Source organism: Poecilia reticulata, linkage group LG20 (assembly GCF_000633615.1).
Source record: "Poecilia reticulata strain Guanapo linkage group LG20, Guppy_female_1.0+MT, whole genome shotgun sequence".
Taxonomy (NCBI): Eukaryota; Metazoa; Chordata; class Actinopteri; order Cyprinodontiformes; family Poeciliidae; genus Poecilia; species Poecilia reticulata.
This window is the reverse complement of record NC_024350.1, coordinates 22,217,117-22,242,191: the sequence shown is the minus strand read 5'-3', so window position 1 is coordinate 22,242,191 and position 25,075 is coordinate 22,217,117. Positions and strand designations below refer to the sequence as shown.

At 38.0% G+C, this 25,075-nt stretch overlaps 1 protein-coding gene across 3 annotated transcripts in view; it reads left to right on the top strand.

The window, feature by feature from the left end:
- Positions 1–25,075, top strand: part of pou6f2 (POU class 6 homeobox 2) — a 96,472-nt gene that overhangs the window by 9,411 nt on the left and 61,986 nt on the right. For all 3 annotated transcript variants that reach the window (XM_008396660.1, XM_008396658.2, XM_008396659.2), the window contains 2 exons: positions 18,304–18,401; positions 24,665–24,884. In XM_008396660.1, coding sequence (XP_008394882.1) covers positions 18,304–18,401; positions 24,665–24,884 — 318 coding nt within the window. The remainder of the gene's footprint in view (positions 1–18,303; positions 18,402–24,664; positions 24,885–25,075) is intronic.

Sequence of the window (25,075 nt, the reverse complement as noted above, 5' to 3'; positions counted from 1 at the left end):
GTGTGTGTGTGTGTGTGTGTGTGTGTGTGTGTGTGTGTGTGTGTGTGTGTGTGTGTGTGTGTGTGTGTGTGTGTGTGTGTGTGTGTGTTTGTTTATGTTGCCTGGGAAGTGGCAGAAAGTATGCCAGAGATTCTTTGGATTGAGTTTGCCAAACATTTGAAACAGAAAAATAAACAAAGAATTTGGAGGCAGTGGAGGCAAATATTCCTCTGACTTGCAACTCAGAGTTAAGCTCTCTGTTAAATTTCAGGAATAACCTCGGGCTAGTCCTCTAAACAAGGACAGCACGCTGCAGGATTTGTCTTGAACGCGTTGCAATTTGGCTTAATAAGCATCAAGTCTTTTCTTTCTGCCTGTTCGATCAGTTTTTATCCGACTCCTCTAGCGTTTCTCATTTAGCTTGTTTTGGCTTCTCCTTTCATATACATTGATGCCATCAGACGCTCAACTTTTCATTTACCCTACTTGTATTTATTTCTGCATAACTACTTGTAAAATTTCATGCAGAAACACCTGGAAGTGTTGGGATAAAAGAAATTAAGAACTTTTCCTTGAACAGTTCACTCGGAGATGGACGCTGCCCAGTCTGCATGTTGTTAATCTGAACCATTCCCGTTTCTGCGCGTTTGTGGGATGCTTGTCCCTGCCCAGTGGCAGAGCCTTGGGCTGTGCCAGCAGCTGCTGTGGTTTGGGAGCTGCTGTCCTGATGACTTGTGAAGAATTAACGGGCAAATCGTGTCCTGTGCTGGGGGGATGCGCAGGAGGAAAAGAGGGGGCATTGAAAAAGAGACTCTCTGTTTTTAAAAGCTTCAAAACTAGAAGATGCTTGATGTGATACTTTTCCAAGAGAATTTGTTTTCCCTCACGTGAAAAGATTTTTTTTTTTATTAGTTTGGTCAGTGTGAACATTTTTGAAACATTTTTTTTATTTGATGGGTTGCATTAGATGCTATGAGGCTTTCCCAAAACAAATGTTGAATGTTTTAACAAATGTTAAAAACAGAATGATTCTTCAGATGTTCTTTAAACTTAAAATCTATAAAGACATTTTATAAAGCGTGGAATATTTTGGATGATAATATTATTGGTTCTGGTTGAGTTCTATATGTCAACATCTATGTTTGAAATGATGCTTATACGTTTGCACAGCACTGCTTATTTAATAACCATGAATGGCACAAATATGGAAGAAATTATTCTGCAAATTTAATCCAGACTTTACTCTGTTTTCATGGTTCTCTTCATGTGGTTTCAAGCTGAGAAGAAGCCACAATATTTACATTCTTGAAGTTTTCTGGGGTAGGGTGAAGAATTAAGAGATGATGCTATCTTCTGACTCTCCACATTGTTCGCATAAATATATTTTTGCGCTCTGATAGAGTGATCCAGTTTCAGGATTGACAGACGCTCTAACCAGCTCACTGTGTTGTGGACCTTCGGAACAAAGTTCACAAATAGTTTAAAAAAGCTCCTTAAATTTGTTCAAATTTATATCCAATTTTAAAGGTGGTCTCATCTACCACACAATACCTCAACTTTAATCATTAAATTAAAAAAGTACATATTTATTTATATTAGTTTTATGTAATTTCCATCTGTACTGAAAGTCGTTTATTTACATCCAACATAATTAAACTTAAAAGTTAAGCTTCCATTCTTTTTAAAATGTTATGTATTGTTGTAAAACAGCAGTGAGAAAGTAGGAGTTGAGGCAGGCAGTACCGTTACCTCTCTGAAGGGGGCGTAATTGAGCGAATCCCCTTCTGCTTTTCTCCCAACCAAAAAAAAACCAAGAAAAAACCACTGGATAAAAATAAAAAAAATCAAGTGCTATGCTTCCTGAGTTTAGGTGACTTTGGAATGAACAGACAACAATTTCTATATCCAAGCTTAAAAATCTATATAAAAGTGAAAAGGTTTTTACAAAACTACTTAAATTAGTGAGTCTTCAACTGGCAATTATGTTGCATTCACCTTATTGATGATTATGCAACTGCTTCCTATTATGGGTTGCAGCTTTAAAATCATATGAAATACAAATTTAGCAGAATGTCACTTTATTAGCATTCTTTATTCCTGTTAATGCCTAAACCAGGGCTTATTGCTGAAAATTTTTTTGACCAAAGCGGTTTTTAATTTGTCAAAAATAAATAGAATTTTCTAAATAGTTAGCAAGCTGATATTTTCAAGTTTATACAGACCAATTCATTAAATTAGAACATTACCGAAAAGCTCATTTATTTCAGCAACTTTATCATGTAAATAAAAAACAAGATCGATTTGGGTTTTTTAGTTATTTTATTATGTTTTAAGAGATGCCTCTCCAATTTACTACCAGAAATAAGCTTCAGGTGAATGGGAACATTTATAATTGAAATCTGCCAGGAATATGAATAAGTTAGGGTTTTACTGTATACATTGACTCTGTAATTATGTGAGAGATTTGCAGAAGAAGGTTCACTGGGTTTCCTTGACATTATCATTAAATCTGTGTGTGAACGCTAAAGTTTTCAGACTTTTTATGAAGTTTTACCCAAAGTCTGATTAAAATGACCCTGCATGTATTTTCCTCTTCGAACCTACCGTAACATTTGTGTCTCACAGAGTTAATGTACACCTTTCACATTAGTGTCTTTACACTGTTCATACAGTAAGGGTTTGTGGCAGTATGAAAAGCAGAAGTCAGCTAGTAGTAAACAATCGCAGCACTCACGTTTGTCTCCAGTATATTGTCAACCTTCCACAGCCTTCACATGCTCACTGCCGTGGTGAAAGGGTCATTCTCCTCCTAAAAGCTTGCCTGTGCAAATAGTCTTCCACTTCAGGTAACAGGGGCTACGAGGCACAACAAACATCCTGCTGCCTTGTATTTATTCCAAGTAGAAGTGGACATTAGGTGGGAAAGCTGTGGTTAGTGGGGCAAGCAATTTTTTTTCTTTTTTTTTGTGAAAGGACAAGATGGTGTTGGATGCCTACAGTTCTGTCTTCTCTTCTCAAGCAAATCTCCCCCCATCAAACATCAACAGACAAGATAATAAGACACTCAGAGCACAATTCTGTATTATATTCAGCAACCAAAGACTCATCTCTTGTCAGTTTGCATTTACTCTCCCAAGGATGTGACGCTTCTATCATCATGCTGTCAAAGAGAGCCAGGCTGGAAAGACAGGAGCACTCATTTCATACACTTACTGTCTGCATGAAATGGTCTGCACTTATACGGATTCTGCCAAAAATGATGGTACATTTTCACAAAGGTCACCTAGAGACTACCCACCATCCCCCATCCCCCTTCCCAAAATGAATCTTCATTGATTTCTGGTATTGGAGGTCATTCAGCTAAAAAAAAAAAAATATGTCCACCATGGAAGGTACAGCTACCCTAATGGAGTTTTATCTTATTTATTTCACTTTTTTCAGCGTAATTAGACTTTATGTACAGATTGTGCACTGGAGCGGTGAAATGTGTTTCAGTTGGGTTATTTAACACACAACTGAATCCTTTAAACATGTGTAGTAGTGTGTGTTCCTTTTTCAGACTCATTTTAAAAATGACTTCAGAAATGTAATCAAATGTTTTTCATTTCATGCTGTCAGCATTACTTTTATTTGGAAGGTGAAAACTTTAGTAAAAATTATTATTTGTTTGGTTGTTTGTTTTTGAAGTGGTGTGAGTGTGATATTTTTGATACTTCTAGTACTAAATTTGCCTTTCTGTAAAAAAGAAAAACTGTAAGTTTAAAACATTAACTGCTTAAGAACATGCTTAGTGCTATGCAGGTTGGGTTCCCAGAGTAAGAAAACTTTACGTTTCACATCATAAAAATCACAAAGTGCTCCACAACAGAATTTCAGCAATGGAGTATAAGTAAAAACCAATAACAACAACATAGAAAAACTATAGGAAGGCGCACCAAGTTACTTCTATAGCATGGCTTTGAATTTGCAAATATAAAACTTTAAATAAGAAGCTATATAAAGTGCTGGAGTGGCTAAAAGAGATTAGCACAGCCTGTCCCTTCCCAGCTTGCTGCTGCACACTGTTGGTCAGCTGGTTGAAAGAAGGCTCTGAAAATATTTCTATATTGTGGCAAATAAATAGAGACACAATCAGTTTCAGTTGGAACAAACACATTTTATTTTTGTACAGACAAATATTAAATGATTGATTGAAAAACGATGTGTGTGTGAAATGATGGTGCTGCCTTTAGTGGGAAGATGTATGTCTGCTTTTGGCGTGAAAGGGAAGTTAATTTTGAAACATTTCTTGCTTTTTAATAGGGTAAGTGTGTAGCCTCATGTGTATACTAGGTAGCTGGCCAAAGTTTTAAAAATTTACTGTTTTAAACTACAATTGTGTGTGTTTTATCTTTTTGCATACGTCCAGTGGCTTTTTTGAGATTAGTGACGTGGCTCTATACAAAATTATAAAAGTACAGATATCAAAGTTAAATTATATACGCAAAATTCTATTGCTTTTTCACATGTCATAGCGTATGGATACCCCTTGTGGTGAATGTATATACAAACACTAGAAGAGAATTTATAGCTGAAGTTGGCATCAGATTTATAGTGTATGATTTGATGCTAAATTAAAGTATTTTTAAAAAACATCAGGACAGTTCTTGACCATCTCTGGTTGAAAATCAAATCTACCTATCCAGATAGATTAGCTATCTAGACCAATCATGCATATTTTGAGTGTGTGAGAATGCTGCAGTACCTGGAAAGAACCCAGTCATGTATGGGACATGCAGAAAGACCCCGGGCCAGGATTCATATGCAGTCTTTTTACTCCAAGACAACAATGCCAATACAATACTTGCCCCGCTGTGTAGCTCATAATTAGTTCAATGCATACCGTAAACGTTACATTTTTTATTCAAGGTTGTCATACCATGACAATCTCATACTAGCTCATGCACAGCACATGTCTTACATAAAAGACAATCTTACGTGTAAAAAATTTCTTTCATCTACACGTCAGACATAAAGACACAAACGCGCGCTGCTGGAGGCATGGGTTCTTATTATTTTTGTGTAATCAGCTTAGTGAGCAGGATGCATGGTGGGAAAGGCTGCTTGCTAATGCAAAGAGCCTTGTAATGTTGTGTGGTGAGGTTAAGTAATAAAGAGGCGCAAACCCGGCGCTGAATGGGCCACGCCGAGTAAATAAGAGCGGATAAAGTAGAGCGAGAGGGGGGAACAAGTCTCTCCCCAGGAGGTGGATCTCATTATGGGGATTTCAGCTGCCTGCACACACTTGAAAACAAGCCTAATGCGTGCCTATAAAGCAGGTGTATTACATTTGCTAATGTACCCGCAGTGCCCATGGCTACACCAACACAATCACTGCGTGGTATGGAGGACAGGGAGAGAGGATGAGTACAAAGTGGACTTCTTGTTTTCATAACAAACAACAGCAAAGGTCATCTGGCTCCACGGATGCTTGCTTATGCAGAAATGACTTTGAGAAAACACACAAAACTTCAAAATAATTGACAAGATAGTTCAACCCATTGCTTGTGTGATTACTTTTTTTGTACGTCTTGAATAGAAAGAAGAACATTACAGGTTCTATAGACAGCTGGGGAGAAAATAGATTGAATTTCCCTATGCATTTACTTCAGCTATGTACTTTCTTTAAGTTGAAGAATCATTTTGAAAAAAAGAAATAAAGTAAATGTATGTGTAGCACATGCACCATAAGCAATATCACCATGCCTTTCATGTAGAGCTAACAAAGAGGGATCCCGTCGACTGGCATGGACACGGTTGGTGTTGTTGAGATGTAATTGAAGCTGCAAGGGTCACATTTTCAGAATAGAAATTACAGTCTTGTCTTTGACTTGTGTGGCGTGAACCAGGAGATGCATCCCACAGCCCTCGTGTCCTTCACAAGCCTTTATTATTTATAACGTTCCCTCTTTGAGCAATGACCAGTACTAATGCATAACCTTCTGTCCTTCTGGCTGATTCGCTTCCTTTGAAACCAAAGATTGAGGCAGGAGAGGTGGGTGTATTGGAGGATGAGGCGGGGGTGTGGGCAGGAGAAAGTGGGGAGGGGTGGTGTTGTATAGGGCAGTGAAGATCCAGGCTATCGAGAAGTTATTATGTTTTCTCCCTTTATATCTCAGGATGTGGAATAACACTGTGATGCTTCTTTTCTCTTGAATAGAGTTATAGGCTTCAAAGCAACACTATTTCCTGCCGTTCCTCCTTCCATTATTAGCTTGCTCCTCTAGAATAATGTGACGGGATTGGTGGAAGAGGTTGGTGTGCTTTAGCCTCCACCGTTACCAACACATGAGCATACAGTCAGAGCTATTACAATACTTTTCATGAATCAAAGTTTTTAGTAATCATTTGGTACTAGAGTGATCCATTGTTGGATCTCAATGTTAGAAGGAACAACTGAGAACGGGGAGGGAGAGGCAAAGTGGGACATTGGTCGCTGGATAGCCTGGAGGTTCAGGCTGATGTGTTGAGCATGACATGTGGGTGTCTGGCCCCCCACCTACCCACACACGACCACAAACGTTGCGCTGCTGGCCTCACGCCCCACCGGCTACTGCTAAATGTCCTGCAGTTGACCAGACACAACTCGGSAACCTTTTTTTTTTTTTTTTTTTTTTTTTTTTAATACAATATACATTTAAATTTGTATTACAAGAATAATATTGCACTTTTTATTTTCTAAGAGGTGCACAATGCTTTGAAAGCAAAGTAATTGTAATGTTGTGAAACACCAAGATAATAATGATCACAATTTTCCAGTCTTCACCCCCTTTTTTTTTTTTTTTAAACTGTCACTCTCTGTAAACTTCAGCATATTGCTAAGTATAATCAGATGTGGGGATCAAGCACAGGGAAACTACATCCAACTGGTCAAGTATATTATTCCAATGCAAAGCAAAAACAATTGGCCCTTTAAAAAATCATTCCTTTGGTTTGTGATTTTGCACCTATTGATGTTTAAATGTTTTTCTGTCTGTTTTAAAAAAATGTAAATATTACAAAAGGAATGTCTAAACATAATGTATTTTGTTACATTATATAGAGTACAAGTATTAAAATACATAAAGCATAAAGTATAAAGAAAAAACATATACATTTAAACAATATTCAGTATAAATGTGTGAATTAAAATGTTATAATAAAAATGAAGTGTTATATAAATTTAGTTTATTAATATAAAATATTCAAAATTTTAATATAAACTATATAACAACTAACATATCAAACATAAATATATATATATATTGTAAACAAGCAAATCTAAATGCCAAAGTTTTATAAATCAACATATAAATTATAAACAAACAAAAAATGTGATAACAAATAAGTCATATATGTTATGACATTCTGATATAATATAAACATATAAATATATGTAATAAAAAATAATATAAGTCCACAATATAATACAAAATATAACAAAATATGTTTATGGGGAACAGTTTTACTGATAAAGTATGAAGAAAAAGTTATAAATTTAAACTATATTCAGTATAAATGTGTGAATTCAAATTTGATTATATTAAAAATGAAATGTTACATACATCATGAGTATAATATAAAATATTAAAATGTTAAATATAAATACTATTCAAACTAACATATAAGAGGAAACTATTATATTTCCTACTATACGTTACAGGAAAAATGTTAAATAACAGCTTGTTAAAATCTCAGCATTTTTAGACGGTAAAGAACTTAGATGATTAAAAATAATTTATGTTAAACTTTCTTGAGAGAAAAGTTCAAAACTTCAACTGTCTTGCACTTTAGGTTTGAGAAATAGTCTCAGCTGTAGTCATATGAGCTGCAGTACTGCAGACGAGGAAGAGCTGAATGACACAGAGAGAGACGGAGGCCTTTTTTCATCACTTGGTGGTCGGCAGCAGAATCCTATTTACAGCAAATATCATTTAAGTAATTTAGAGGGAGGATCGACAGTGAAGCGGGCATCTCCTAAAAGGCTTACAGCTCTCTAAAGCTAGTCTTCATCACGGCGCCCCACCTTCTCTGATGGCTGTAAAAGGATGAGGGATAATTTGGATTATTATTTACCTCTTTCATCCCTGAGCTAATCAGGTTGACATTGCTTTGGGAACGAGGCAGACGCTTGGTGGCAGATGTGCTCATGGGCAAAGTGTCCAAAGTCCCCTGTGAGGAGGAATTCCTAAGCCCTCTTTTCCCCTTCTCCTCCTCTATCTTCCCCTCTCCATCATGCCATCCCTCCTTCTTGACCTTTGAATTTGGCATTGCCTCTTCTCACCTACTTACCTCCCTCTGGTCCCTCTTGTGCTTGTGCTGCTTCCAGCTCCACTCCAACATGAAGGGAGAGACAGGTAAGAGCTGAAGCAGAGTACCCTCCTGTCCGAGAGCCTTTAGGTGTTGACCTGTGTCTATGAGGGAGAGCTAGAGTGCTTGCATGTAGATTTCCTACTGATTCATCAGAAACCTGCAGGACATTGTTTTCTTTTGCTTTACATTCAAAATCTTTAACCATCAGAGATGCATATAATTCATATCATCCACTTTTCCCCTCTCCTGTCCTTCCTCTTCCCCTTCTGTCCTCCTGAGTCTGTCCTCCACTGGTTGAGGCTTAATGATCACCTCAGAAATAGTCACAGAACTGCTGAAGTATAAAATCCTTTTTGTTCAGCATACTCCATGGCACCATCTCCTGTGTAATTCCCTAACTCTGTAATTCCACTTTGAGCCAGAATAATGAATGAGATAGATTTTTCCTCCCCCTGTAACGTCTACGCCCTTGCACGGTGAGGAATCAGGTTTTAATGTCGAAGGCCGGTGGGAGATCGCTGTGGCCTGCTCTCCCTCTTGGCCCTGCGTTGCACTCTTAATTAAGGAAATGACAGCTCTCCTAGCACCAGCAGTAGCGCTAATGTAGGTAATAGTGTTACAGACAGACACTCAAAAGTCAGTCTCTGGTGATTTTCTATCCCCAGAATCACTATTGACCTATCCCAAGCAGCCTCTCCACCTCAGCCTCTAAACAGAGTATTACTTAGGTCCACAGGGAGCCATCTGACTAAGAGCACCTGGAGTTATTGGCAGCAGATTATGCTCTGTGTTATTGTTAAGGGCTTTGGTGGGGGTAATGAAACTGAGCTAAATCACAGGTGATTTGGGCTCTCTTGCATTCTACAAGGAGTTAAGTAAATCACTTTAAAGCTTGCACTTCATACTTTCTTCTGCTTGTGTTTAACAGTAGGTTGTGGTTTGCCTGGGAGACATGAATGGCAGTGAAATTGCCCGTCTCTCTCAGCTCTCTGTAATTCCAAATCTTTTTTTTTTCCAAGTGGTATTAGCAAAATCAATTTTTCAACATTCTGGGACAGTAGGTTGGGCGTATTGATGGAATTAAACTTTGTATGTGGTGCGGTTGTACTCCATCGGAGGGCATCATTTACTCCAGCAGCTTCAGCAGCTCACAGATACCTGTCAAACATAAACGGTCAGAACCAGAGTTCCCAAAACAGCAGATCGAGATCCAGAGCTGATCCCAATTCACAATTTTACAATTTTGAAGCCTCAATGTGGGGATATAAGTGGTCATCTTTTATTTAATGTTACAGCAAAATATTGATGCTTTGCAACTATGTCACTAAGCATGCTTTAGCATGATGATGGATGTCTGAAGTGAGGAACGGGAATATTTAACAGTGACTGTGATTGTTTGTGCCATTGTTTGTGCCAATGGCTTTTACCTGATCAAGTCAAATTTGACCAACACCTGGTTGGTGTTCACAGACAGCAGTTGGAAATATCTAGCTTAGAAATCGGCCCATATTTTCTCCTTCCTGACGTGTTTGTTGACTTGATCAAATTGACTTTGCCTGGATTTACTCTTTCATTGGATGCAACTTAAAATCGTAAAAAAGATGCTTACCAGTTTTATTTGTAGGTTACATGATGATGGGGCATTTTCTCCATGCTTGCGAATGATTAAACATGCACCATCTCCAAAATGCAATATTATAAAGCGTCTTACTACTTACTCATCCTTACAAATGAAGTACATGATCATTGACCTTCTTACCTTTGGTGCCAGCCCTCAAATGCATCCAATTCTACCAGTCCTTACGATTTCTGCAGCTATTTATCGTTGTCTTCTTTCCTCATCAAAAAATATGAAATAAAATGACCAGTTTTGTTTGTGCAGTCTACTGCGCAGCCATTGTTGACAATTGTTACTGTGAAATCAACGAAATATCAACTGTTTGACACGCTTTACAGGAGTTAACGCTTTCTGAAGAGCATGACATTATCTGCAAAAAGTCAATAGTGAAAAGATGCAATGTTGAATACTGCAATGATGATTTTAACTACAATTAAGCCATATTTTGACCACAATTTTTTTCAATATAATGTTCTCATTTTAACTGTAGTTTTTGGAATATTTTATTTTACCAGCAAAGACAGGAAAACCTGGTTGACATAGCAGTCTGAGTCATGTTGAATGGGTTTTTGCGTGAAACAATAGAAGGAATGTTGGGAAAGCTATATTTCAGTCAAACTGTGGGTGAAGGGGGACAATAATTTGTTAAATAAGGGGGATAGGTCCCCTTCACACCTAATTATTGTGATGCCTATTCTTGATCTGAGCTTTAGAATCTCGGTCAGTTAAATCTGTATCATGTGCGTGGATCAGCATTGGAAAACCACTTTTATATAAAGATTGTGCACAGATGGCCTTTGAAATATAATACCCTGCCATTTTTTAAATTCAATCGCTGTAAGTTTGGGTTTTTGCATATTGTAGCTACGATTGCTATTCGAAATCTTGTGCAGTTCCAATATTGCTCAAAAAGTTTTGATGTATACAAATAAGAAGTCTTAAAATATAATTGAATCTAAAATATATTCATACAAAAGATAACTTAAGATATATTATATACATTTTTAAATGTACAGTTGAACCTCTTAATATGAATGCAGCTGAATACAATTTTCTTCAAATACAAGGGATGAGCTTGAATGTTCAGGATGTCGTTATCAAGTGCAAATTTGTCTTTGTTGTGCCGCTGCTCCAGGTGTTCTTCCTGTGTGGTTCCTCCTGCTTCTCCTGCAGCTGGGATGCAAAACAAGTGATGACAAAGGTGCTCACCTCCAGAGTTATTAAAGAGATGTGCACAATATTCAAAAGCTAACAAAGTTTGAGTGCACAGAGTCACCCAAGCATTGCTGTTTCATGCAGTGTTACTCCAAAACTTTATCAGACTTTGGGAGTGCTGTGGTGGCGCAGGGGTGAAGCACAACCCACATATGCAGGCCTTAGTCCTCGTTGCGGCCGTCACTGGTTCAAGTCCCGGCCTGATGACCTTTGCCGCATGTCTTTCCCCTCTCTCATTACTCACTTTACTTTCTAGACACACTCAAATAAAAGCTGCTAGAGCCGATAAAGCCTTAAAAAAGAAAATAAACGTTATGAAACTTTTAATACTTTGAAGGGCAGATTCAAGCAAGTGCTGGGTTTTTGACCTACTGCAGAATGCTTTAAGATGGAGAACACCACAATGAATTAAATTAAGTCGTCATGAAAGTTTTGACTTTCCTAAAATTTAAACAGATTTTGAAAAAAGGTATTTTTTTCTTCAAGATTTTCTAGAATTAAATTTGTAGTCAAAGATTCCATTTTGATATAAGATATAAAACACGCACGCACACGCGCGCACACACACACACACACACACACACACACACACACACACACACACACACACACACACACACGCACACACTCATCATTCACTTTATTAGGTACATCTTGCTAGCAGGTGGACTTTATTTTGCTTTCTGATCTGCCATAATTCTTTTTGGCAGAAATTCAACAAGGTGTCAGAAGCAATCCATGAGAGATTTTGGACCATTTTGACGGGATATGATCACACAGACGCTACAGATCTGTTAGCTTCACAACCTCGAAGAGAATCTTCCTTTTCACTACATCTCAAAGGTGATCCGACTGTGGAAGCCATCAGAATACAGTGATTTCATTGTGTTGTTCCAAGTAACCGGTTTGACTTGATCTGAGCTTTGTAGCATTGTGCTATAAGAAAATGGGTGCACTGTGGTCATAAAGGAATGGATGTGGTCAGGAATGTGTTTAAATGATCAAGCATTGGGATTATTGGGTCTAAAATGTATTAAGAAAGTATCCACCAAACCATACCACCATCGCCACCATGACCCATTCATGTGTTCATTTTTTTCAATGTTGATTTGTCTAATTTTGGTGAGCTTATAAAAATTGTAGCCTCAGTTTCTTGTACTTAACAGCTGCGAGTGGCACCTGGCTTGGTCTTCTGCTGCTGTATCCCATCTGCTTCAGAATGTAACATGTATCGTGTTCAGAAACTGCTGCTCACTTGATATTTTCTCTTGTGTTTATCTGAAATATCTCTAAATCAAAAGCACTTTACACTTTTAATGTTGAAATCATAATTTCATGTGGCCCGTTTTTGCTTTGTGTTAACCTGTAATTATTTCACTCAGCAAACAATTAGTAATGTAATTAAATTTGATTCTTTAATCCTTTTGAAATTTTAGCATTAGTTTTATGGATTACATTTCAAAAGAGAGAGACAGAAGAGAGAGAGGGGGGAAAAAAAATGACCGACAGCATCTTAATAGCCAAACTCATGCACTCAGCCAGACATTTTCAAAAGGCCCATTATAAAAATGGGGGCCGGCTGTTCAGTGTGAATAGCTCGAATCGTTACCAGGGCTCTCTCTCATACATTTGACAACTTACATAATGCATTTCCACTAAAATAGCTTAAGTGTTAAAGCTTCTTTTATGGACAAAAATTGATTCATAAATGCACCGAGGCGAAAGCTAACGCGAACACAAAGCTTTCAATAACACCATTTCATACAGACTGTCAATGTACGAAGCCGCTGCATTAGACGAGGTGGCATGCTGATTGCTTTATGAAATCCAGGCTAATTGTTTTGTGCTGCAGTCCTTGGGGCACCGTGCATTAAGACAGGCCGAATGAAGTCAAATAAATATAGCTCTTTGCACCCCCCTTTTCACACACACACACACACGCACACAGATCGCAGAGACCTTCTGCCCTGCGCTGCATTGAAAGTCACTCTCCAGTGGCCACTTTGGTGATCAATGCAAGCGAATTTATTTGGTGGTGGATATTGGCAATACTTCAGTGACATAAGTCACATCAAATTGGACCCCGTGCTCTGCAATAAATATAATTAGTTCCCTTACATAAAGGAGTATTCTTGATGGAAATGTCATGTCGCTGTCAGCGGGAGTTTAGATTGACAGCAAGAGAACGACCGTTTTCGACTAGTCAAGGCCAGGACGTACGTTTGTAGGCTAAATGGTCTTTAAATCTTCAATGCAAACCTTCTGTCTAGGAGCACTTTGGGTGTTTAAACAGAACCTGCGCAGGAAGTTAAAAAAATAACACATTGAATGTTCTGCTTGAATGTGTTTCCCCTGTTTTTACTATCGTTTGACCTCTTCTTTCATCTCCCCTCACATCAATATGTCCATTCATTCCATTTTATCCACAGTGTGACCTGTGTACAATCACAGATTCAAAGAAATTTCTTTTAAGCAAAGGTTTGATCAAGAAATATGCTTTCCAGCCCCTTTTGAGCGCAACATTAATCTCCAACTAGAAATACATTAAAGAATCATTCATGCGGTTATTTTTTAAGAAATGAAAAGCTTAACACGCACAAAGATTCTAGTGATAAAAGAGGAATTGAAGACTGACTCCCTGGGTGTTTCTGCAGTCAGCTATTAAAGAAATTACACAAATCCTATGAGGGAATCTGTGCATGAGTATTTATTTATTATCGATTTTTGTCTCCTGTGATAAACATGTTAACGTTACAGATATTTGTGAAGAGATGAAGCCTTCTAAGTTATTGTGAGATGATGTGATGAAAGGCATCAGGCAATCGTTATTCGGTAGGTCTCCCACTCTGCTTATCAGATAAAATACATTATTAATGAGCAATATCTTAACGAAAGTCATCAGCCTTACTGTTTGGAGCTTATTGATCATTTTATTTTGTCATGTTCTTTTATCATAAGCTGAATTCCCTCATTTGGCTAATTGATTTTGCTCTGATGGTAATCTGATTCCTCACCGCCTTTAAAGTCACTCAGTAGGGCTGCTTGGTTTTCTGTTTTTATCACAGTGTGGCGGCTGCATATTTAAGCGTTTTTAATATGATTTGAAAGTTGATTTACTGTACAAAAACATAAGGGAGGGATAAATAAAATCTTAGAAAACGTAATAAAATCCACTCTCATAGCATTGCATTTTAGCTTTTCGGTTTTGGCTTAAATGAATTAATTTTTTTTTTTTTCAAAGTACAGCAACATTTCTGTGAAATGCTATTTGTCCCATTACACACTTTTCCTGTTTGTGCTTTTTCTGTCACATCTAAATGTGACAGAACAAATTTTAATACTGGCAAAGACAGCCTGAATAAACAAGGACAGTTTGTGAACTAGTTTTAACAGAAAAAACAATACAAAGTCGCCTCCGATGTCCACCGGACTTTCTGGTGCGACATGTCAGTTGTTTTGTCTTTTGTATTTCAAATTTTTTCATCATCTCATCACATTAAAAAGCCTGAATGCTAATTTTTGTGCTCATTTGTCCTCGGGAATACCCCACAATAGAATATGGTTATTAGAAACAGGAAAATCAAGATTGTCTTTGGAGCCATCCTGATAATCGGAACGTCGGAAGGGGAAAATCGGGTCAAAAATCATCATAACTGTCTTGCTGTGTGAACCAGACAAAAGTATTGAATCATAAATACTGACCTCAATGGTGTGTGGTGCTTTAGATGTTGCTCTGCGTTCTTTTGTGACCTCCAGGATGAGTTGTCGATGCGCTCCTGGAGTAATTTAGACCGACGACTCCAAGGAAAGGTCAGCCCCCTTCAGGTTTCCTCCATTTGTGGATAATGGTTTTCAATGTGATTTGGTAGAGTCACAGAGGCTTTGAAACCCTTTCCACACTGATGAATGCCAGCCACTTTGTTTCTCATCCATTTTTTATGTCTCAAGATCATTGTATTTTATTAATCTATAGTTAAATTAAACCAATAAATATGGTTAATTGCAGTTATTGTTTTTAATAACTACAAGAGCAAATATGTTTTCAAATTGACCGAGATTGGTCTGAATAAATAAATGAAAATTGAATTTTGTATTTACTTAGGTTATCTTTGTCTGATATTTATACTCATTCGACAATCTGAAACATTTAAGTGCAACAAAAAAAACATTTTCAAAAAAATGTTTTCTATCTTTTACTTGTTTAAAGTCTGATATGTTCACATTGATCCTAATTCCAGATACTGAGTGTGCAGGGTGGAGCCATGCAGGCACAAAGTTATCTGTAATGGGTGAAATAATTGGTGAAAAGAGACTGGCTTGTCAAAACAGCAGCAGCGTTGCGAGGCTGATAAGCGGGAGGATGCGGCCCTTTATCGAGAAGCAGGGCCATCAAGCCAGAGGTAGAAACCAGCTAGAAAAACCAGGCTTCCCCCTTGGGCTTTCACATCAGCCATCAAATGCGCAAGGTTCATTTGGTAGGTCACATCATTCACCAATTATTTGGATTTTATGCAAAGATGAAATGATTTTAGTTGGCGGAAGGGGGGCTTAAGATGTACCATGTAAATATATTTGACATGCAACAAGGACTCTTGAAAAGAAAGTTTTTTGTGAAGAGCTTGAAACCACTGGACGGCCTGTAAAAAAAAAAGAAAGACACAATTGTGATTTTCCTTTTACTTGATCCTACAGTTGAAACGTAATAAGATTTTTTAAATTCACTGCCATCTTTGTGTGGCTTACAGTTTTGTGGATATTAAATGCATTTATACATGTTTGGGTGACTTTTTTCTGTAAATATATTTAATTCTGGGCAGTAGTCTTGTGGTGTACAAAACTTTGACACACATCAAAGTTTTGCACGATGATCATCTTTTTGCTTTTGGATTAAGACTGTTGTAATTCCTGTGAATATGCTTTATTGTTGTAAATAATAGGAATTCAAGGGTTGCAAATTACAATCCAAAGAGTGAAGGAATGTTTTTTATAGAGCACAACCAAAAGTTTTACTTTACCTTATGTTTTTTATTAACCACTATATAACATGTTTTCAAACATCCCCCAAAATTGAGGTGTGGAAGGTATTCCATTTTTGATAAAATATCATGGTTATTGTTTATAAAGAAAATAAATTTAAATCTGAATATATATGTACGGCTCTAGGAAATGCGTTGTATTATTTTTCTGAACTTTTAGGTTTTCCAAAATTCCACTTTTGCTGTTATTTTTCTGAATTCCACTTTTTTCATTCTAACCAAATTTGTTCACCCAAAAATGTGTAATTATAGAGTGAATGAAAAAAATTCAGCAAATCAATACCCAAATAGACGCACCTTCAATGTTATCCAATTTTCACAAAATGTCATCTTCCTAAAATAATGGCCCAAGTAATTTTTTTTTTCCAGAAGTGATTTTGGTGACAAAATATAAGAGTGCTCTGGTTCAGCAGAAAATTGAAAGATTTTATAAGCATTTTCCTATCAAACATCATGTGCAAAACAAAGAATTATGTTTTTCATGTTTTACAAAAGAAAATTGTCTTTATAGAAATACTTTAGAGTTGAACTTGACACCAAAATATTTCCCACAAAGAAACTTGGAAACAATAAACCCTTGTGCAACTGTCCACTTCCATAATGATCATTTTATTTTTTTTTTTAAACTGTCTTAGAAATCTTAATTGAAGTAAATATGTCAGTGTTTCTGTGTTTAGGTGTCATGTCCCTGCAACTCTCTGTTTGCACTACTAAGGAATATCTGAATTGGCAGACAAAACTTTCTCCTCACTTCTTCTTATTAAATGCTCAAACGTTTGCAGGCGTGACTGGCTCTTATTTGCTTACTTCTCCATTTTTCTACATGTAGCTTTTAAGTGGTCATTACATGTATTCTTGTACTTGTACTTCCACTCAACTCTGCGCTGGAAAAAACATACTGGAACGTTTTCTCCGAACTCATAAACATTGCTAGCTCTGAGCCGTTTGCCAAGTTTTGACTTTTTTCGTTTTTTTGGAGGATGTCAGTGTTTGTTTTACCGGATTGAACCCCGTCCACATGAAAATGAAATTAGGTGTCAAATAGGCTATGTGGATCCGGTGTTTTGGGAGACTAGAAATGATCATTCTTGAGTGGAAAATTTTCAAAACGGCAGTTTCATACTTCAGTGTGCACATGCGAGCCGCGTCTTTTTTGAAATTATGACGTTGTTGCTCCATCTCTCTGTTGTAGTTGTGCAAAACCTTGCAACGATGTCACATTATTTTATTTTGCCTGAACAAGACATATTTTATTCTCAATTTGCATAATAATCAGAATTAAGTAATGATTTCATTAAGAGCAATGGGAGATTCTTAATGTTTAATACGTTTAACAGGTCTTATTCTCAGAGTCTCAATGTATTTAACTTGAAATCCCTCATCTAGCACAAATCAGTCATCAACCACCAAATTCCTTTACATTGTGATGGAAACACCCCTCCTAAAGCCTGTGTGTCTGCAGCGAGGTATCATGTGATGCTGATATCATGTAGGTAGAAGTTTAAGGGTCAAATCAGCCTCTCAGACCTTTTAGAGCAGCCCACGCTAGATGCACTGCTGAGAGATTATGTGAGATAGAGATTGCTATGATAACCAATCATCTGTGGCCTTTATTTTCCCTGCAGCCATCAGCAAGCTTATTATCATGTCCCTGTCTGCTCAGCTCCACTCTGCCCTCATAGCAAACAGGTCTAATTGTGTCTCATAGCTGCAGGCTCAGAGCAGAGGGGGAGCGGTGGGGGGAGCGGGTTTAGATGAGTGATACTCAGCGATGTAAATGGCTGAATAATATGGCCCCAGCGTTTGTGGTGGAGCTCTATCTCTCTGCGGTAATCTAGGCCATCGGGGACCCGCCAGTATGCATCATCCACCATCAATGAGTCTCTCTGCTGGTTGGTAATTTATTCAGTGCTACAGTGGTTATTGATAAAACACTTAAATACAAATTCCTCCCCTCCTCACCTCCTTCCCCGCTGCCCGCTCTACTCGGCGCTGTAATATCACAGCTTGCTATGTGCTATGTGTTTATCTGCTTACAAAGTCTGTGTTGATCACAGGTTGAATTTCTATGTACGCTCTAATTTGTGCCTTTTCTGTGCTGCTCTCTCTCCGTCTCCCTTTCAGGAGTTCGTGACGGATCAGTTCAGTCTGACGCCAGCAGCAGTCCGTCTGAGCAGAGTCATCTGGGCCAGTCTCACCCAGGATACCCAATGGGCCCACAGGTGAGCGGGAGAATTTAGACAAATTAACAGATGAAAAAAGATGATTCTTGTTTATAAGAATCATTTCATTAAATTGGTGCTGTTAAAGATACAAATGTGTTTTGTTTTGTTTTTTTGTCATTTTCTTAGTGTTGTAAATAAGAACTTAAAATGTCATTGTGATATTTTGTGGTACTATTGTAATAATGATACAAATTATAAAAAGCTATTTATTCTTTTTTTACTTAACTGCATTCGTGGCGAGTTGAACACAAATACTGTTGTTGCAAAACATTCCCATTTGAAACCGGCGTATTCAGGACGCTGCTTGCTTACAGAAATGAGAGTAACTGCATATAATTATATTTTTAAGTTTACTGTTATTTATTGATGCTCTTGTGAAATGAATAGTGGCAAAAAATAACAAAAAAAATGAAAATTTCCAATAATACTGTCAGTTCTCTTTTTTATTTAACAACAGTAATGGGAACAAAAAAAATCAAACTTCATATCATGGTGAGAAATCTTTAATGAAAAATGATAAATAATATGTCAAATGCCCGCCCCTTGTTGTACATGAAAACCATTTAACTTAAATGTTAAAACAAGCAAAACTTTTTTTTTATTTAAAGAAGAAGAAGATTCAAGCCAAGACTACTAAGCTTGTATATTGCCAAAAGTATTTGCTTGAAGTAATGTTGGATGCCAAAGTCCAGCTCTCATTCTGCTTTAGTACATTATACCGGGTCTAGATGAGGACTCTTTGAAGGCCAATCAAGTTCATCCATGACTTATCCATGACTATTCCCCCGAAGTTAGAAACATGAAATTGTCTACCAAATCCTGGTGTGCTGCAGCATTAAGACTTCCTTTCATTGGACCAGAAGAGACGAGTCTATCTTCTGACGCATGCCGTCATCCTATTATGTTTATTTGAATAGATTAGCACAGGCCAATGGGCTGTTCAAAACATGGTCATTACATTTATTGAACAAACTCATTCTTAGATAAGGACATTTTAATCAGCTGAGGTCTGTCTATTTTCAGCTCCTTTCAGAATGAGATGTTTTAGGGTATCTAGACACTTTAAATCCAAATAACCTGCTGCTGGCCATGCCCCCCTGCTCACTGTTTACTTTTGCACATAAACATGACTGTAACAGACACACAATTATACAGCCATACATCTTTGAAAAGCAGAAGTGGAGCCTCCTGCACAAGCAACAAGAATGGTTTCTGAGTGGTAAGTCAACAGCACAGCACTTGTCTTTTCCAGCAGCCATTGTATAGCATTAAAGCCAGCTGACCAAATGTCCTGGAACTCAGCTGGGGTTGCTAAGAGACAGGCTGAGCTTCGCTGGTGTTGGTAGGTGAAGAGCGGTGCCTGCTGATTTGTGACGTTACATTCAGAACATTTTTAAAATGGCTCATTTTCCAAACAGCAAAAAACATGAACTCATTGGGTGTTTGTGTTGTAAGTGCTTGGACTGTTTTTAGAAGCAATAGTAACCAAAATGGAATAGGTCCCTTTTAAGACTTAATAGCAAAGTTGGCTTGATTGCAAACTACACCTTTTAGAGCCACCTTAAGAGAAAGCTTACAGATTGAATGAGTGAATTTTCTACAAGGCTTCTTTCACGTGTTCTCCTTCCATTCATGTTGTGTGTGAAACACATAAACACCCTCACTGAATGCTACGGTGTGAACTGTTAAAATATTTAGTCATCATACATCATCTTCAAATGTAATTGAGCGGCGGCGCTAACAAGCTGACAATACAGGCTCTGTCACAACAAGCAGAGAGCAAAGAGCCCGAGCCTGCAGCCCTGTTAATGGCTCAATCAGGCATTGTCCTATATGATTGGATTTATTGGCCTGGTGCCCTAGCGATGTTTAATGAACATCTATCTCGTTAGTGTTGCTCCATGTCACCAGTCAACACACACTCAAAAAGCATCTAATCTTTCCTTCACACTGTTTAAGAAGCTGATTCTCCATGTTCTCATATTATGCTCAGTGAGAGTCAGTTCTCATCAGGACAGAAAAAAAAAGAGGAAACACAGGAAAACATCAGAGCTTTTTAGCCTAGTCAGGAATTTTTAAATGTTAAGAAATCCCAACTTAAAGAGCTAATTATATCTTTTAAGTTAAAAAAGTGCCTAGGGCTCTTTTTTGATTACATGAATCTGGTCAAAGATACTGTTTTGGATGTAGATAAGAAAAAACAGAAGAGGCAGAGCAGCAGAAGCAAGCAGCACTTACAGTCTGAACCTCAGCAGGCGGCTCTCAACAGTCACCATCTAATATATTAATGCTGTCAGTACAGTCTGTGAAGCTAACACTTTTCAGAAACAAAAGCGCTCCGCATGCCATACCCAATTCTCCTGCTCCAGGATCAATATGTTGTGATAGATTCTCGCCCCAGAGCCGGATATTGTTCGAACAACCATTATCTGATGGTAGTTTACCCAACATGAATCTACCTTCTTTCTGTTTCCCAATTGCAGTCAGGATGACAAAAGTCTGCTATCTGTGTGATTATGGGCAATTTCTCAGTGCCAGAGCTGCCAAGCAGATGGAGGGGCCTATTCTCCCCTGATGAGCCAAAAGGCAGGGTAGAACATCCCGTCCAGAGTGGGGCTGCTTCCTCTTCCAGAGCTCAACGCTAACCCAGCCTGTGGTGTCCGTGTGACCCCTATGAGACCACTTCTCAACACTTAGCTGTCAGGTGTGTCAAACGTTGTGCAGCTGATTTCCAGCAGCACCTGCAAAGAGGACGGCAGAGAATTTTAAGGCCATAAGCCAGAAGGTGGACTGCTTCTATGTCTGGATAAGTGATCCTTTGGGTTCTTCAGTCAATGAGCAAACTGAGAGGCAGAACTTTCTATATCTTGTTACGTTACAACTACAAACTTCATTGTATCTTGTGGAGGTTTTATGGAATAAACTATCACAGAATAGTGCATATCTATGATAATGCACTACAACATTGGAGATTTGCGGCTCATGTGGGAAAGCTATAAATTATGCAGTCTATAAATCTTTATAGAAGAAGATTTACGTTATTGAAAGACAATTTGTGACAAGACGTACAGAGGACTCAACAAACCTATGTGAGAAGGCACTCTGTGATGAAGCTAATCAATGGATCCATCCATCATCTATACCTGCTTATCCTTGCAGGATTGTGGAGGATTGTCTGCATCAGAGTTCGATCGCCCAAGCACAACTCTCCGAACAAACTGGACTTTCTATGCAAAAATCTAGAGTTTAATTAAAGCAGACTAAAGAGAGTTGATATGAATGCACCCTAAGACATTTAGTGGAATGGTTTAGCAAAATCCAGAACCAGATGTTTTCCATCCAGTCAGTTTGAGCTATTTTGTTCAGAAGAATGAGCTAAAATTTCCGTCTCCAAATTCAGAGAACCGATAATTACATACAGCAAAATACCTGTTTAAAGTATTGACTCAAGACAGCTGAATACAAACAAAAGCCAAAGTTTTCAGATTTTATCATAAATAAACATATAAATTGATGTTTCTGAATGAACCATAATAATGTGACTAAGTTTATAATGAGTATAAATTGTTTGTATCAGTGATGTTGTTGGGTTCAAATTGAGGTAATTCTGTTCTGACTCAATTTGTTCTCGCGTCACATCTTGATGAGTGCATTAGCAGTCGCTTCACCTCATGATCACCTAAACATCAGAGATCTCTGCTGCGCTTTCTGTTGGCAGCTGCCGGCTTCTCCAAAGCTGTCTGTAATGATAAATAAATCAGCGCTGCATCTCATAATTGTCGAATTGTCTTTTAATGTTATTCCCTTCCATCTGTGGCTGTCTTTACTGTCAAGCTGGCCAATCTCATTTTGTTTGATTCACAGATGAAATGTTTGAGGATCCCCTTTGATTGGGTGCAGCGTCTTTTTAAGATTAAATTTAGTCAAAAAAAAAAAAAGCGAGATTACAAATGTGTCACTCGCCGCCAACAAACTCATCGTCTGTTTCTGTCCCTTTGAGGATTCTTTGAGCGCCCGAAATATTAATTCATTTTTTAAAGTTAATGGCAAATGCCATTATGTATGCTCTCAGATGCTTCGTATTGTCATTCGTTATGCACTGCTGTTGTATTTCAAAGCAAACGTTGAGGAGGAGGAATACTTTACAGTGTTTGCGAACAATCCTGTCAGCAGCACTCGAACTCTCTTTTTTTAACAGCTCCGTATCGCAAACAAGTTTTCATTTGTTTCTGCGGCCTGAGATCTGTTTGCGATCACACAGAGTAGGTGCAAGCACTCTGAAACATGCGAGGTTATCACTGTGACGTGCCTGTCTCTCGGGAGCACCGGTCCTGAGAGCAAAGTGGGTTCTTCTCACCAGCCAGCCTGCTCTGCATCCTGCACAGGCTGCAGACACGCCATGCAAAACAAAGCAGATAGCTGACAATTGGAGTTAAAGGCTTGTGAACTTTAGTGAGCACGGTGCAACCAGGCGTGTCCTGCAACGTCTGAGGAAGCCTACTTTACCGTGAAAGCAATACAAGCTGACATAATGCTTTTATTATTTTATTTCAAACAATTCAATTCCGTGTTTACGCTGGGAGTTTTGTTGAACTTTGCAATATCTCCTGCCTCACGTTGCTTGTACAAATCCATTTGACATGCACAAATGCTGACATAATTTCAAAAAGGTTGCATCGGATTGACTTAAATATGTCATGCCTGTGTAGTTCTGCAGATTTTAACCAGTGGCTTAAAGCCCTAATATGTGTAACTGGAAACCTGTTGGTTTGGAGGACACATTTCAAGTGAGATTCTGCTGTGAAAAGCATCGTAGAGAGATGTTTATCTTGATGAAAACGCATCAAATAACTCGTATCCTGTGAGTATTCCAGCAACAATTCCACTTTAACTTGCATAAATGAACAAATCCAAGAGGACAAAAGACTGACATGCTGTAAACCTCTGCAAAAGAGCAAAGTGTTGCTGCTTTTTTCAAAAGCTCTGCCTGTTTCAAGCACATTATTCTATTTTGCCACTGATTTGTTCAGAGGGAAAAATGATTTTCTCTGGGTCTTTATAAAAGATAAATGCTTAGCCTTCTCACAAAGACGGAGTTTTGTTCTGAAACAGCATTTCACATTATTCGACTGCTGACTTGTGCATCCATCTAAACACATTCACCCCGATCAAGTAACAGATGCTAAGATTAAATATCAATTTTCTGTGCACCACTCTTTGTTGCGTATGGTTTTTAAATAGCAAAATTTTCACTTAATCATAATGATCAGCACTAAGAATAAATGTACAGGAAAATACTAACGGGAAATCCAAAAAGGGAAAATTGACAGGTATGAGCTGATGAGCAAAGAAACTGTTCAATGCTTTTGCAAATTCATATGAATCATTTTGAATTGAATCTGATGTCATTCATTCATGAATTGTTGAAATAAATGTTTAAGTATATTTTGTGTTTTCATTTTTTAACATTATAGGTAAACTTACGAACCAAAATACCCCAAAATATGCAAAATTAGGTTTTGACGCAACTTGACATGTTATTTTAGACTAAATTGTAACACAATATTTATTTATAGTGGCACCTAAATATTCTCAGGGACAAATATTGCTGTATTCACCCCCTATAATCAAATGTGATACACAAAACAAACAATTTCGGATTTTTGATTGAAAAAATGAGAAGTGTGGGGTTTGTTTCAAACGAGAAATGAGGATACAGTTTTTATTATGTTTACATAAAATAAAAGGGACCAGAGAACTCAAAATTTAGATCTTTTCTGAAAAGTGAACACACCATACCTAAACACACTGCAGTGTGGATACTTTTACTTTGCAAAGCCCATGCTAAGTTAGCTTTTATCAGGAGGTCTTATTAACGGGATCAGCACACAAGGTTTAAGAGTGTGTTGTGTTTTTTTTTTTTAAGGAACCAGTATTTTTTGCCAAAAACATGTCGGGCTGCTAGTTTAAAAAAGAGAGTGGTTTTCAGCAGATAAGAAGGTTAAACATATAGCAAAGTTTCTGTGTTTTAAAGATTTGAGCTTTCTAAATCAATGTTGACAGGTCAAAACTTTGGGAAAATCAGAGATTCTAGATGCAATTTAACAAAACACGGACTTTTTAAATATCTGCCTGAGACAAAATGACTTGAAAAGCATATATTTATATGTTTAAAAGAAATGCCACCCGTTTTGCCACAACATTTTTGTTCATCTGGCTGATTATGGTGAATGCCTGTATGTCCGTCTGGCTTTCTCCAGTCTCTCCTGGTGGCCCAGCAACTGGCCAATGCAGTGGGTGGCGTGATGTCCGGGGCGGCGCCAGGCATGAACCAGCCCATCCTCATCCCTTTCAACGCAGGCGGACACCTCGGCGGACAGCAGGGCCTGGTGCTTTCCCTGCCCACGGCCAACATCCAGAGCCTGGTGGCTGCCGCCGCTGCAGGGGGAATCATGACGCTCCCCCTCCAGAACCTGCAAGGTGAGAGACGGTGCAACGGGGAGGAAGGGAAAGGGGGAGGCATCGACAACAACTCAGCCAGTTGATGGGGTCAGAGATAAAAAACACTGGAGTTGAAAATCAATTTTCTTCATGGCTGCAAAACTGACAAATACTTTTTTTTTTTATTCTACATGAAGATTCAGTGAGCACAGACATTAAAAAAAGTAACT